Raw genomic sequence first — 14,957 nt, 5'->3', positions numbered from 1 at the left:
ACGACAAAAAAGCTGTTTCATCAGAAAAATACAGGAAATTATTTTTAATCAGCGCCTCATGCTTTACATAGCAAGCTAAGTTTTCAGATGATTTTCATTATTCCGTCTTAACTTTTTCACTGGTTACCACTCACAAGGATGTTACACTAAAGTGAACAAGATCCATTTATAAAGATATTTGATATCTCGCCGTCAAATGATTATGTCAATGCTACCTTCGCAGTTGTACCTTCACGTCTCTTCTTTTGTACTCTGCCCCAAAAAACAAAAATATGTACAATAATACGATACTAAATAGCTTGTTTGTCAATCTAGTAGACATCTCTATGGTATAATTTCTACTGTCTTATGAATATTTCAATTAAAGATAAAACATAAATTATCTAAATTGTAGATCGTTTATCTGTCTATAATAGACTGGTGTATGTTGCAAAAAAGCTCACAAGTTTCTTTATTTTATGTGAAGTACTTGAATAGTAAATTTTTGATATGTTTGTACTGTAGGAAACAACTGTATGTTGACAAACAATTTATACATTTCTTCATTTTATGTAAAATACCTGTGAATTGGATGATCCACCAAACAGCCTTCGGCTGAATAAACCACCCCACTGAGCACCTTGCTCTTTCTGCCTTTGATTTAACAATTCTTGTTGCTCACGTAACTTGGCTTGATTTCGTTTAAATGCAGAAATGACGTCATCTTCATCACGATAATAATCCAACACAGAACGAATATCTTCTACGTTTGATGTTGCAATAGCTATCAATATTAAGAATATCTCGATTAAAAACACTTCTATTGACAACATTTCTGTCAACAACATCTCTATAGACAACATCTCTATAGACAACATCTAGACAACATCTCTAGACAACATCTCTATAGACAACATCTCTATAGACAACATCTCTATGGACAACATCTCTATAGACAACATCTCTACAGACAACATCTCTAGACAACATCTCTATAGACAACATCTCTATAGACAACATCTCTATAGACAACATCTCTAGACAACATCTCTATAGACAACATCTCTATAGACAACATCTCTATAGACAACATCTCTATAGACAACATCTCTAGACAACATCTCTATGGACAACATCTCTATGGACAACATCTCAACATCTCTATAGACAACATCTCATCTATAGACAACATCTCTATAGACAACATCTATAGACAACATCTCTATGACAACATCTCTATGGACAACATCTCTATGGACAACATCTATAGACAACATCTCTATAGACAACATCTCTAGACAACATCTCATAGACAACATCTCTATAGACAACATCTCTATAGACAACATCTCTATGGACAACATCTCTATGGACAACATCTCACAACATCTCTATAGACAACATCATCTCTATAGACAACATCTCTATAGACAACATCTCTATAGACAACATCTCTCATCTCTATAGACAACATCTATAGACAACATCTCTATAGACAACATCTCATGACAACATCTATAGACAACATCTCTATAGACATCTCATCTATAGACAACACTATCATCTCATGGACAACATCTATAGACAACATCTCTATAGACAACATCTCTATAGACAACATCTCTATACAACATCTCTATGGACAACATCTCTATAGACAACATCTCTCTCTATAGACAACATCTCTATGGACAACATCTCTATGGACTCTATATACAACATCTCTATAGACAACATCTCTATAGACAACATCTCTATAGACAACATCTGACAACATCTCTATAGACAACATCTCTATAGACAACATCTCTATAGACAACATCTCTATAGACAACATCTCTATAGACAACATCTCTATGGACAACATCTGTATAGACAACATCTCTATAGACAACATCTCTATGGACAACATCTCTAGACAACATCTCTATGGACAACATCTCTATAGACAACATCTCTATAGACAACATCTCTATGGACAACATCTCTATAGACAACATCTCTATAGATAACACCTCTATGGACAACATTATCTTCATTAACAACTTTATAGATAAATCCCCCAAAAGAAAGCTCCTCAGGATAGAAAATCACTCTCCCTATATCATACCAAGTAAAAGTGGAACCAAATCCATTAATGTTCTATCATTGGGATCACCCTCCCATTTCTTTAAGATGATGCTGTTTCTTTCATATCCTATCGTTGCCTTAGCATCACAATCAATCATGATGACCTTGGACAAGTTACGATTCAAGCTACCGAGATCCTAGAGTGAAGATGGGGTATGTATTATGACATCACGCCATGGCATTTCCATTAGTACAAAAGTGAATTTAAATTCAGACTTCACCTTAACATGAGTGCCATTCGTGTACTTCGTTGCATCGCGAAACAGACGATATGTTATAAATCCATTAGGATCCAGTCCTTCTAATATTGGCATCGCTCCCTGACAAGACATCATGAATATGAACGAAAGTCAAATGACAAAAAGTGAAGGTGGTTAAACAGCAAAAATCAAATGACAAAAAAAGAAGGTGGTTAAAAAACAACTTACAAATCCATTTTCGTGTGTATAAACAACAATTTCAAAGAGTGGTGTCTTGCATTGTGAGAGAAATTCATCAACACCAGGTCTTTTACGAAACCTCCAACCACTTCGACGCTATTTACAACAAAAATAAGAATGTCTTGAACAACTTTATCATCAAAATAATTATTTGAACGATAGGCATTTAAATGTTCTGTGATGTACACACTTCCTATTCAGGATGTTTACCTACATGTTGATAGGGTTACGATAAGCATTATAATGTACAGTGATATACATACATCATACTCAGGGTGTATAAGAACATCTGTCATTTCAAGGACCAATGTGTACGGTGGTTGATAATATGGTTCTGTAAGTGGTTCAGGAAGAAGTAACTCACTGGATGGCTCCGAAAATATCTAGAAATAAGAAAATGATGATAAAGTTGCTCATAGAAACCTTCAAATGATTCAATGACATACTTCCCATGTTTCTTTTATTTTGTCCTTTGCACGATAGAAATATGACAGAGGTATTGGTTCTGTGAAGAAAATATTCTCAAATAATTCCTCCATTACCTCAGTCAACTTAGTTACATGAAGTAAAAAAGGTTTCATTTATTGAGGACAAAGGCTCATTAAAATGTGGCTTGTTGTCCATTTGGTTGTGTTTGCCACTTGGAATAGAGGTGTTATAAATAGCCTTAAAATTATAAATTTTGAACAGCTCTCTGTTACAGCATGAGCTCAAGTTGTGTCATTGTATTTTATTAACTTTCATAAATAGTAATAATTATGTAATATTTCATTGACTTATTTAATTAACTAACATAAAAAGTAATGAGATAGATGATTACTTTACTTGAAGAAGAGTGGAATATTTAATAAACATAAATGAAGAAGAATAGACAAACTCAACAAATTGCATGAATAGTATGTGATGCAAAATAGTATAGAAAAAAATATTCATTATCTTACCATTAGCATAAGCAACTACTTTCTAAAAGAAAAACAAATCATATTTGGTGATATTTTCTCAAAAGGCATATCCAAACTCATATCAAAAGCTTACTTTTCCATCAATACCAGTATCTGGCCAACCTATGGATAAAAAGCCTCACATAAGAAGACAGTCAACTAGTACAGTTGGTAGTGCTGTGCACCAATGTACCGGAGTTAGGTTGAAACACCGGCATCTCAGCAGCAGCTGAACAACTGAAGTTTGCAAAGCACTATCAGTTGTTGAGAAAAGCAAAAAATATAGCATGTGTCAGAATACACTGTAATGGGTGTACACTGGGGCAGATAAAATGAACAAAGAAAAGGGAAAGGAGACAAGCTTCTAACTAGTGAGTTTGTAAACTGCACACGCGAGACTAAACGTTTTACGTGTATAAATGCCTATTTTTCTCAAAATTGCACACCTGAGACCTTGGGTCTGCAAATTAGGGGTAAGCTATACTAAGTCAAAGACGTCTGTCTATGAGATTGTCTATGTTTGCCTTGTGCTTGCCAGAAAATTGGCCGAGGCCCGAGTATAACTTTCATCACTACATGGTAGTCAATAATCGTTTTCCCGGTACTGTAAACCAAAATGATAAGCAAAACAACTTACCGAGATAAACAATAATACCAGCACCACAGGCAATCACTCCTGCTCCAACAGAAAACCATGTTTTTAAAGACGGTCCTTTTCTCTCCTTGCTTTTTACATAGTATTTTGCAATGGGCATGTACCCAGCTAGAAATCGTTGTAAAAATGTTGTTCGACTAACTATACGACACTGAGAAGACCCTGCACTAAATTGACGCGACGATGAATACGTTTTTCTGAGTTTAAAATTAGAATAGCGACAAAGACAGGTTCTGAGTTGAAGAAATATACCGCCCTTGACGGCCATCTTGTTCGAAAGTCCATCCAGAAGACTGATTCGACTGATTCCCATCCGGTAAAATACCGTTATGTTATAATTATGTTATAATTTGATCTGACTTTTCACAAATATTTACTTTTTCCCCTCCCCATTTTAACTAATCTTAACTTATTTATGACCGTTCAATGACATTATCAATGAATGCTATATCATTACAATAATCTTTAACATTGAAGATTCCTCTTAGTTATTGTGAAAGTAGCCAATGTAGCTGCATTTACATAAAAACCACGCACAATTGCTGTGTCAAGTCCTCGAAAGAACACTTTAAGCCCATTAGAAGAGTAAGTCTGCCTAAAACAGTCAATCATTCCTTTGTATTTGCCTGTGTTGTCTGCTTGAATGCGTGTCTTAACTACATCAAGTGGATAGCTGAATACCCAAGACAGCGAACCGGCAATTCCACCAGCAATGAATAAATAAAACGCTCCAAGATTATGTATATCTTCCTGTGAGTTTGCCATTTGAAAACGCAGTTCTTCATAAGAAAAAAAGTACACTCCAAATGAGGGTGCTTCTCTTGCAACAGTTGCAAACAAGCCGCGATAAATATTTCTAAAACCTTCTATCTTGTAAATCTTTCTCAAACAATCCCAAGAATTATTGTAGTATAGAGTTTTGTCTCCACCAGAATGCAGCAAGTGTCCATATTTTTTCCCTTGTCCTTGAAGTTGCATCCGAGTTTTGACAAGGTCAATTGGACATACAACCATAGATTGTACAGTACCTGCAATGATGCCTGACAAAAACATGCTAAACCGACCAGGTTCTAATTTTCGATATACTATTCCCTGAACACCAAATGTTATGGCATTTACTGCTGCTGAACCAGCTAAAGGAGGAGGTAGTCCTTTGTATAAACCAAATATCTACAAGAGAATATAAGATGTCTGCCAGATAGCAATATCTCAACATTGTACATTATCTTGAGAAAGAATATTCCTACCGACTCTTCTCTTATTATTTTGAAAAAATAATTCATCATTCCAGAGTAACTGCTACCAGGATGAGTTTGTAATCTGACCTTCACAGTGTCGAAGGGATGACCAACTACGACACCAGAAACACCTAAAAAGTTCAAAATAACAGTGTTCCACATGCTGCCTTTCTATAAATGAAAAAACTGTTTTTCGAAAATACAGTTATTTTACAACTGTTCACGCCGAAACTGTTTGTGTTTCATAGCCTCGTGTGGCTATGAAAAAACTTTATAAACAAATTCTACCTCCGATTGATCCGGCCAAAAAATCAAGTGACATTGCCATAATTTCGGTTGTTCTTTCGATAAATTGTCTTTCCTATGTCATAAATTCCATATAGATACCTGTTCATATTTTATGTCCATTGTCTATATACGAGAAAGGCCAAAACAACAATGATTTGTAACTTTTCGAAGAATGCGTAGGGATTAATAGATTAGAAAAAAATTGTTTTCGTAAGCTATAAAAGCGTACACTGACTTTGTCAACAAATAACTAATAATGAGAAATCGGTAAGTGCGAGCAGTTACCTAAATGCAAATATTTTAATTGATGTAAGGCTTTAACTGGATTCCATGCTTTTACAGGCGAGTACATGAATCTTATAAAGTCCAGGCAATTTAAAAATAAACACTACTCTTTAAGAAAACCTGGTCTCATTACTAGGTTTCTTTAAAATAATTTGAAAAATAATTAGTATTCAGTTGTTCTTATTGGTACGCTCTGACACAACCAGTTTGATTTATGGACATAGCACAGTGTTCAGTTGTAAGCTTCTCTTAAACGATGCCCAAGCTGTCAAAGCTCTTCAGGAACTTTAGTCCAGTCAATCTACGACCAAAAACACTCTAACCTTGAACAAATTTCCACAAAAGAAATTCCAACTGATTTTGGTATATTTGATATCCCTTTACAACATATCGAAAGTCCCACAAAATCCTAGCACGGCAACATCGTGTAAATTACGTTTTATTTGAGGCATTTGGATTGAAAATCTGAGCGACATGGAAACGAGGCTCAAAAATTAATGTTTTAGATTTTATCCTTTTAGAACACTTAGTAAAGCACAAATATAAATATTATAGATTAAAAACCATTGTAAGCATTAAAGAACTTTACAAGAGTGTGGAGGAAGTAAGATGTAAGATTTACCACTCAATGCCTGGCATTGGCATTAACATGGCAAGGTACAACTTGCCTCCTAATAAAGATTGTCTGGAGAAACACATCAAACCTGCGAATTACCAAGCAGCAAAATGGAAATCGCTACTGTGCCCCGCCAAATCTGTCCAACCATGGATGGAAAATAGACAAAAAGAAGTCTATCTCCATCGATTGGATAGAATCTATCTAATAGATGGTAGTTGTGCACCAATCGATGTGCTAAATATTTACAATTGTACGTATATGCACTGCTGGTTGCTCAAAAAATAGATGTTCGTGTAAGAAAGCATCCATTTCTTGCACTGAACTCTGTTAATGCCTTTCGTGCTTTAAAAAAAACAGAAGAATTGGAAACAGATGTGTATGGAGAGGTTATGGATGCAAAAATTACAGACGAAGAATTGTCAAGAGGCAATGAAGTAAATGAACAGTGAAATTAACAAGTAGCATCACGATTTCACATCTTTGTCGATTGAACCTTCTCTTCGAATTATAACACCTATTTATTAAATTATTCGTAAATGGATTTGACCTTGTAGCAAGCTTCAATATTCTGTCAACTTGTATAATCTTTCATACAATGTATATTTTAAAATATATTTCATTCCCCATTAAATGTACCAGAATATGAGAAAAAAAGAATTTCATAAGAATATACGTTGTAGGACAAAGTAACATATTGTTCCTGCTCGTCCATGACTTTAGGTTTAACAACCATAGAGGGCAAAACTGCGACATTCAATTTTATATTTGTTGCGCAGTGTATCATTTTGTACGTTTTATATAAATGTTCGTGCACTTAAAAAAATACTGTGAAAAATCCTAAATGGATTGCCAGCTGATGCAAAAATCATTTAGCACCTCATTGTTTCTTCCTCTAGAATGTTTTCATCAGTAGGAAGAAAATCCCATATAGTGAATAGAATTTCTGCTAATTCTATGCTCTGTTGAGCATCGGCACTTTGATATACTCTACTAACATGGCCTCTTTACGTCAAATGCAAACACTCTTTAGCTTCGGTTAAGTGAAGACAGCCCCAAACATCAAAATTTATTATTACAAAACAGCGATTTTGTACGCGTTGTGATGACAAATTTTCATATTGCATTGAAAAGCGTTTTTCGAGACACAATTATCGAAGGCTGACACTTGCATGGTGACATGGTGGCCATGTTCAATTAAATACATATGCATATCTTATATTGACAGTTCTTTGAAAACTACCGATGGGTGTTTTTATTTGTCACGGCATTTACGCTTTTCAAAGCAACATTATCATTATAAAATCATTACTTAATGGAAATTTGTACAACACTATTCCAAAATAGGTGGCAGAAGCCTACTTTGAAATACTTTACCACAGAATTCTTTTCTAAATTAGAGAGCGAGGGAACTCTCTAAGTTATAGTAAAAGAATACGCCAAATACAATAGCGTATCTGTGTTTGTAAAACATCTTTGCTCTTTCAAAATCCAAGATTTCTTAAAAATCGTTTGCTAGCTCTGAAAAATCGAAAATAAACGTCGAAAATAATAATTTGATTAACATCTATCCAAAAGAACCTGAAAAAAGACTTAAGTCACTAAGCTAAAAGTCAGTGGAACAAATAAAAACTAATATTTATACCTTATTTTGTTTGTCCTCCTCGTCGCTCCATCAGCATCCTCTCGTCCCTCCATCAGCATCCTCCTCGTCCCTCCATCAGCATCTTCCTCGTCCCTCCATCAGCATCCTCGTCGCTCCATCAACATCCTCGTCGCTCCATCAACATCTTCCTCGTCCCTCCATCAACATCCTCCTCGTCGCTCCATCAACATCTTCCCAATTCCATTCTTTTCGCTCCATCATCTTCGTTATCATCCGTCGTCGTTATTATCTTTGTCTTCTTGTTGTCGATCAGTGCGATCAACATCTTCGTCGTCCATCATTAGATCTTGTTTCAGATTCTTTGTTCCATCCATTATTCTCGTTCATCTTTGTTGTTATCTTTGTTCATCATTATCTCCTTCATCCTCGTCATCCTCCTCGTCCTTCATCAACATCCCTCGTCCTCCATCATATCCTCGTCCCTCCATCAGCATCCTCCTCGTCGCTCCATCAACATCCTCGTCGCTCCATCAACATCCTCCTCGTCCCTCCATCAACATCCTCCTCGTCCCTCCATCAGCATCTTCCTTGTCCTTCCATCAGCATTCTCCTCGTCGCTCCATCAGCATCCTCCTCGTCCCTCCATCAGCATCCTCCTCGTCTCTTCATCAGCATCCTCCTCATCTAAACGAAACACGTTAACATTATGACAGGAAAAAATAGCATACCCTCTGTCTTCTTCTTGATCTTCGTCCCTTGCATCTAAAAAAAGCACATACCACTGTTAGGGTTCTCTTCTACTGTCCATAAGCACGACATGTCTACATAAATGCAACACCAATTGATGAATTAAAATCATAGCAAGCGATTATAGAGATCGTGCTTATACGTTGTAATAGTTCTATCATGCCAAAACATTGATATCCATGACTGTACATGATTGACCATGTATGTTAAGTAAAAACTCTTTGAGGATTATTAAACTCGCGGAAAACTCATCGTTTGAACCGTGCATTGTGTTGTAACATCCCTCAATGTTATAACACATGCAGTGTTCTGTAACATTGTCAAACGATTTATTACTTGCGATATAATTCAAAAATGCCTAGATAAAAACACGATAATTAAAGAGTGTCCATACAATTACAATATATTCTCTTCTCGACTCTATTCGATTTCATCCAAAAGGTTGTTTATTTATTACGGTAAGGTACGAAGGTTTATAAAGACCATCGACTTTAAAGATTTTGCAACATTCTGCCCGCATGTTGCAATATCTTGTATATTCTATAATATATATTTGAGGTAATTTATTTAAACTCCTCGTCTCTTCATCTGCATCTTCCTCGTCTTCTCATCAGCATCCTCCTCATATAAACGAAACATCTATAAACAAGTTAAGATTATGACATGAAAAAGCATCACATCGTCCCTTGTATGAAAAAAACTGAAGAAGTTATTTGTTTGATGGAAACAAAAAATTATAAGCACATACCCCTGTTAGAGTTCTTGTTCTTTCACTGTCAGTGAGCCCGACATGTCTACTAAACTGCAACAACAATTGTTCAATTAATACCATGGCAAGCAATTATGGAGATCGCGCTTTCAGGAGACATACAAGTTATCTACCATATTATATCCTTTGGTTACAAAGATTAAAGGATTGAAATTGCTAATTCTAACATTGGCCAGTTGTTAGAAATAGGCAATATACAAAATCACCACCTTATGTGAATGATAACGATAAATGCAAAATTAAAATAGTTTCTTGACATGTATTGATAGAGGTCCAATAATTGATGTCGAGAATAGTGGGAAAATTTTGGCAGTTCCGTGTTCTCACTTCATTATATACCTGGATCTTGACAACAACTTTGTGGTCGAAGATCGAAACATAGAAATACCAAGAAACCAACGAAATTGATCATTCCTTTGAACACATAGGATTCTTAACGATGCTTTGAATATGCTGTATCGCGAATGCCCATCACAATTGGTTATACATGTTAATTCATCGATTGTAGACTATCTTTATATGTTCAAAGATGTTTCTGTATTTAATCTGGTGCATTCAAACATAGGTAAAATATCTTAGTAGTTTGTTGGCCGTGTCATGTGTCATGTCTTCAGTTGCTCGTCCTTTCCATTGATAAGAGTCCTTGTGGTATTACTCGCATCACAGCCTTCGTTGTTCTCTAAGTCTTTTGCTATTCTAAACTGCACAAATATTTGAATCATCTGGTTTCAAGGTGAATTTTGCAGCAGGTACTTGTAATTCTTAAAGGCTGTCTTTGACTTTCACGGAGAGCCTTCAGCAGACGAATAGTTCTGTCAAATAGGTTTATCGAAGTGAAAGACCGTAGTTTTTATTTTGATAACTTTCATATATCACACGAATTAATTTATTAGTTCATTTGTTTTGTCGTCAATTTTGTTGAAACCATAAGAAAAAGAGATCAAATTCATTGATTGCATGAAACTATATGCAGAGAAAGACAAAAGGATTAAGCCTGGCTTTAAGTTAACTAACGACATTGGTTAGTAATAGGAAGCAATGCCTTTTCTCCGGAGGCTTGGAGAAAACAAAAGAAATTTTCTTTTCTTTTCTCAGTGAAAAAGTGAGAAAATGTATGCAAATGCGTGAATTATAGTCTTTATGTGAAAAAGTGAGAAAATGTATGAAAATGCGTGAATTATAGTCTTTTTGTGAGAACCATCAACTTTGCTTTATAACTCAGCCATGGTTCAATCATCATTCATGTTACGAAATGTAATGGTAAACATGAAAGAACAAAGACATTTCTTTACGTAAAGAAAATGCAGTGATTGTTCAATCGATAATGATTCAGAAAAGAAAACGGATGACAATGATGACAGCAAAAACATAAAAATCAAAACTTAAACATGAGATAAACTGTTCGTATCCCGATATCCATGATCTGAACAGAAGAAAATTCGTAAATTTTGGCACGGTCAGTGCATGACCCAGATCCGCCCCTGGAAACTTACCACATGACATTTCTCAATGCCAAATATAACCACTTCTTTTTCAAACTTAACGTAGCAAAATTTCTCTGTTGACTTATTCTAAAAATAACTACGTTCTAACAAAATTAATAATGGTATTTATTCAAAAAGCTGCCTAAGCTGTGCAAAACCCAACAACAAATAGTGGCTAGCACATTTCCTCCTGTTTTGCAAATGTTTTTGTGCTCAATCTAGGAAAATTGGAAAAACAATGAATATTATAAATTTTTGACAAATGAATAATAATTTCGCTGAAAAATTTGCATTGCAGAAGTAAAAATTCGAGCCAACTAAGCAACTTGCAACATGTAGACACTAGGAGAAAAGCAATTACTGAGCACTTGGAGAATGGGACACCTTCAACTCTCTATGGCATGGGCAGAGTTCTTTTGATGGCTGACTTCATTCGATCAAATGATGTTGAGCTGAAGTTAACCTTCTGTAGGTTTTACAGTAATTAGAAGCAGTAACATACACAGACAAATTATTTCGTCATTCTATGCAAGTTTTTCTTCATTCACTCATTTTGAAAACAATAGATTATAAAAAAATGTTTGCCACTTGTGACATAGTTACGTACTCCAGCCATGTAAATAATTCTATGTTTGTTCATTGTAAAAACCATAAAATTTGTTCTGAAATTAACGTTGCAGGGACTAAATGTAACGAGTTGGTTATACACCACTTATTGCCACATCAGCTAATATGTCTTTGTTTACATTGAAAAACAACAAAAATTCTATCATATCACCACATATCATTATCCTCTCCATACACAAATCTTGCAAACAGCACAACTGCACCAAAGGTGGCTGCATTTGATGGAAAGGCTCGTATTATGGTTGTGTTGATGCCTTGAAAAAACATATGCCAGCCTTCAGCATGGTAGCTCTTTATAGCACAATCTATGCTACTAGTGTAAAGACCTTTCATGTCACCCTGAAATCTTGATTTGATCACATCACAAGGATAAGTTACAACCCATGAAAGAATACCAGCTATACCCCCAGCAAATATAATAGTAACAGGCTTTGTTTCATTCCTAGTCTCTGTCCGAGGTCCTACTTTACACAATTCATCATATGTAAAAAAATAAACACCAGTTGCAGGGATTTCACGGACCAAAGTAACACACGTTCCTTTAAAGAAAGAATGAATACCTTCTGTTCTAAGTATTTTCCATAAACAATCAATTGACCCTGAATATTTCATATTCTGTCTTTCAGCAAGAGTCATTTTACTTGGATTGACACCTTTGCCTTGTAATTGCACACGGATCTTTGCTAACTCCAGTGGTGCAGTAATGATACCCTGCACTATCCCTGCCACACACCCTGCCCAAAACACTGGATATGAAAAATTTTGAAGACGTCGATAAGACTCACTATAGGCACCAAATACACAACCATTTATTAAAGCTTGCCCTGCAAGGGGAGATGCCATTCCTTTGAACAAACCTGCGACCTGAACATGGATTTAGAGGAGAACAACATATGCTCAATTAAATCGACCAGAGTCAGTTGTATCAATGAAAAAATACACTTACTGATTCTGATTTGGCAATTTCAAAAATGGACTGAAAAACACCACGATAAACTTGACCGCCATATCGCTGCATTTGAAGTCGGACCTACAAAAATATAATTTAGATTGTAAAGCCACCAAAATGATGCGTACGCAATTCTTACTAAATATTGTCGAAATTACATTGCTTGCACATAAGGGCTTGTATTAATACATAGATCGTGTTGAACATACGCTTTATTTAACATACGTCGTGAAACGAATTTCATGAAAGACATAACAGAAAATTACAAACAATGAGCTAGGATTAAGTAGTAAAACAATTATTGCTCAATGAATATGATTGAAATACTAACTTTCACAGTATCAAAAGGATGTCCTGCAACCGTACCGGCAATACCTGTGCGTATCAAGATACAAACAATTAAAATTTGTAAATATTTGGACACATTTTATGTACATCTTCATTCTACTTTTTCGATGTCATGGCAAACACAAAGACATCAAGAGCGGACCACAAAACTAGTTATTTTACCTCCAAGACATCCGCCGAGAAAATCAACGATGTTTTCGTTCATTTCTCTCTGTATTAATGCACAGGAATCAGGCAATAATGCATTTCAAAAATTTCTTCACTCACAAAAAGGAACGATCGTTTTCCCTCATAATATGGGTACATTTTAGTTTGTTTGCAAGTCAAGGCTACTACGAAGTACGACCTCACGCGTCGTCTCAAAGTCCTCAATTACTTAGTATTTATTCAACCAAAAACGTATAATCTTGACCGATGAAGTGCCGTCATGTACCTAAAAGAGACAACGTGCTCGGCGATGTGATTTTGACATTTTAGAAAACATTTTATTCCATCGATAACAAATTTACAGACATGTATACTGTGACCTACTAACAATAAACAGAAACGAAACGCATTTGTTAAGGTTTGGTCATGAATTTTCCCACGCAGTCACTTGCAAGGTTTCAGAACTGCTTGTTTTGCACAACACAGGCAAACTTCGTATAAAATCAATGTGTCATCATGATAGAAAAATGTCCATAAGTTTGCAATTTTTAAGAAGGGTGATTCCTAAAATTTATGAAGTAAAATTTGCTTTATTGTAATTTAAAGTTGCTGAGCTTTCCGGTTTCCACCGCCAGCTGTTCGGTAAGCCCCGTACCCGTTTACGGTAGGCGGAGCATTGAGAATGATGACATGAGAATATTTTAAATATACAATCTTTTAATTATCATTTGAGGCGTGAACTAATTCGCAAAGTAATATGTTTAGCGTTGATTTTAGCAAAACATAACCATTAACAAGTAATTTCTATCACATCATTGACTCATCGTGAGCTAAAATCATGAAATCATGAAAGTAAGCCAACAAGATTGTATTTTCTAAATGCCTTGATGCTTATATGTCAGATTTGTTACAAGATCTAGATTTTTCCTTGTTACAAGAAAAAAATAGATTTTAATACATTCAAAAATAAGACAAGCAAAATCAGTGTACTTCAATAAACAGCATTTACTTCTAGGTAGAAGTTCTTGTCCACATGTGTTGCTAAATCGTCGTCAAAACTAAAGTAGGCGGGCTTTTCCCATAGGAAGACAGCAATATGACATTATGTCATTCCAAACGACAAGAAACATATACTAGTATCATTTATTTTATCCTTTGATATTGTTGTTAAACAAAGGCTGCTTCATACTAAATAATATCAATCATATCCGTTAAAATATCTACCCGACTTCACCAGACTTCAAATTATACAAATAAGATTGAAACATTTATTTCTAGAATTTTGAAAATACCACAGGAATCAGGCAATAATGCATTTCAAAAATTTCTTCACTCACAAAAGGAACGATCGTTTTCCCTCATAATATGGGTACATTTTAGTTTGTTTGCAAGTCAAGGCTACTACGAAGTACGACCTCACGCGTCGTCTCAAAGTCCTCAATTACTTAGTATTTATTCAACCAAAAACGTATAATCTTGACCGATGAAGTGCCGTCATATACCTAAAAGTGACAACGTGCTCGGCGATGTGATTTTAACATTTTAGAAAACATTTATTCCATCGATAACAAATTTACAGACATGTATACTGTGACCTACTAACAATAAACTGAAACGAAACGCATTTGTTAAGGTTTGGTCATGAATTTTCCCACACAGTCACGTGCAAGGTTTCAGAACTGCTTGTTTTGCATAACACAGGCAAACT

The 14,957-nt window shown here is 35.3% G+C and overlaps 2 protein-coding genes and 1 long non-coding RNA gene across 4 annotated transcripts; all 3 read right to left on the bottom strand.

Moving 5' to 3' along the window:
• Nucleotides 1-29: 29 nt before the first annotated feature.
• Nucleotides 30-4,591, bottom strand: LOC124441036 (mitochondrial import inner membrane translocase subunit TIM50-like). Of its 2 annotated transcripts, none has more exons than XM_046991469.1 (11): nt 4,128-4,591; nt 3,585-3,613; nt 3,491-3,512; nt 2,996-3,054; nt 2,813-2,932; nt 2,538-2,645; nt 2,331-2,429; nt 2,090-2,246; nt 561-763; nt 216-252; nt 30-146 (listed from the first exon to the last, which is right to left on the bottom strand). In XM_046991469.1, the coding sequence occupies exons 1-10, from the start codon at nt 4,456-4,458 to the stop codon at nt 232-234; spliced, it is 1,149 nt and encodes a 382-aa protein (XP_046847425.1). In that variant the 5' UTR covers nt 4,459-4,591; the 3' UTR covers nt 30-146; nt 216-231. The 2 variants fall into 2 exon arrangements, with proteins under 2 accessions (XP_046847425.1, XP_046847426.1); XM_046991470.1 differs by having other exon boundaries at nt 230-252.
• Nucleotides 4,452-14,924, bottom strand: LOC124441736. Its single transcript, XM_046992202.1, has 8 exons — nt 13,265-14,924; nt 13,086-13,129; nt 12,752-12,835; nt 11,956-12,669; nt 11,188-11,265; nt 5,672-5,744; nt 5,393-5,514; nt 4,452-5,315 (listed from the first exon to the last, which is right to left on the bottom strand). The coding sequence occupies exons 1-8, from the start codon at nt 13,305-13,307 to the stop codon at nt 4,611-4,613; spliced, it is 1,863 nt and encodes a 620-aa protein (XP_046848158.1). The 5' UTR covers nt 13,308-14,924; the 3' UTR covers nt 4,452-4,610.
• Nucleotides 7,142-8,408, bottom strand: LOC124441039. The gene is made up of 2 exons (XR_006946853.1): nt 8,218-8,408; nt 7,142-8,093 (listed from the first exon to the last, which is right to left on the bottom strand). It is a non-coding gene; the product is annotated as an uncharacterized LOC124441039 (long non-coding RNA).
• Nucleotides 14,925-14,957: the final 33 nt, after the last annotated feature.

The sequence above is a fragment of the Xenia sp. Carnegie-2017 genome, unplaced genomic scaffold (assembly GCF_021976095.1).
Source record: "Xenia sp. Carnegie-2017 unplaced genomic scaffold, XeniaSp_v1 HiC_scaffold_20, whole genome shotgun sequence".
In the NCBI taxonomy this organism is placed as follows: Eukaryota; Metazoa; Cnidaria; class Anthozoa; order Malacalcyonacea; family Xeniidae; genus Xenia; species Xenia sp. Carnegie-2017.
This window is presented reverse-complemented; position numbering and strand designations above follow the sequence as displayed.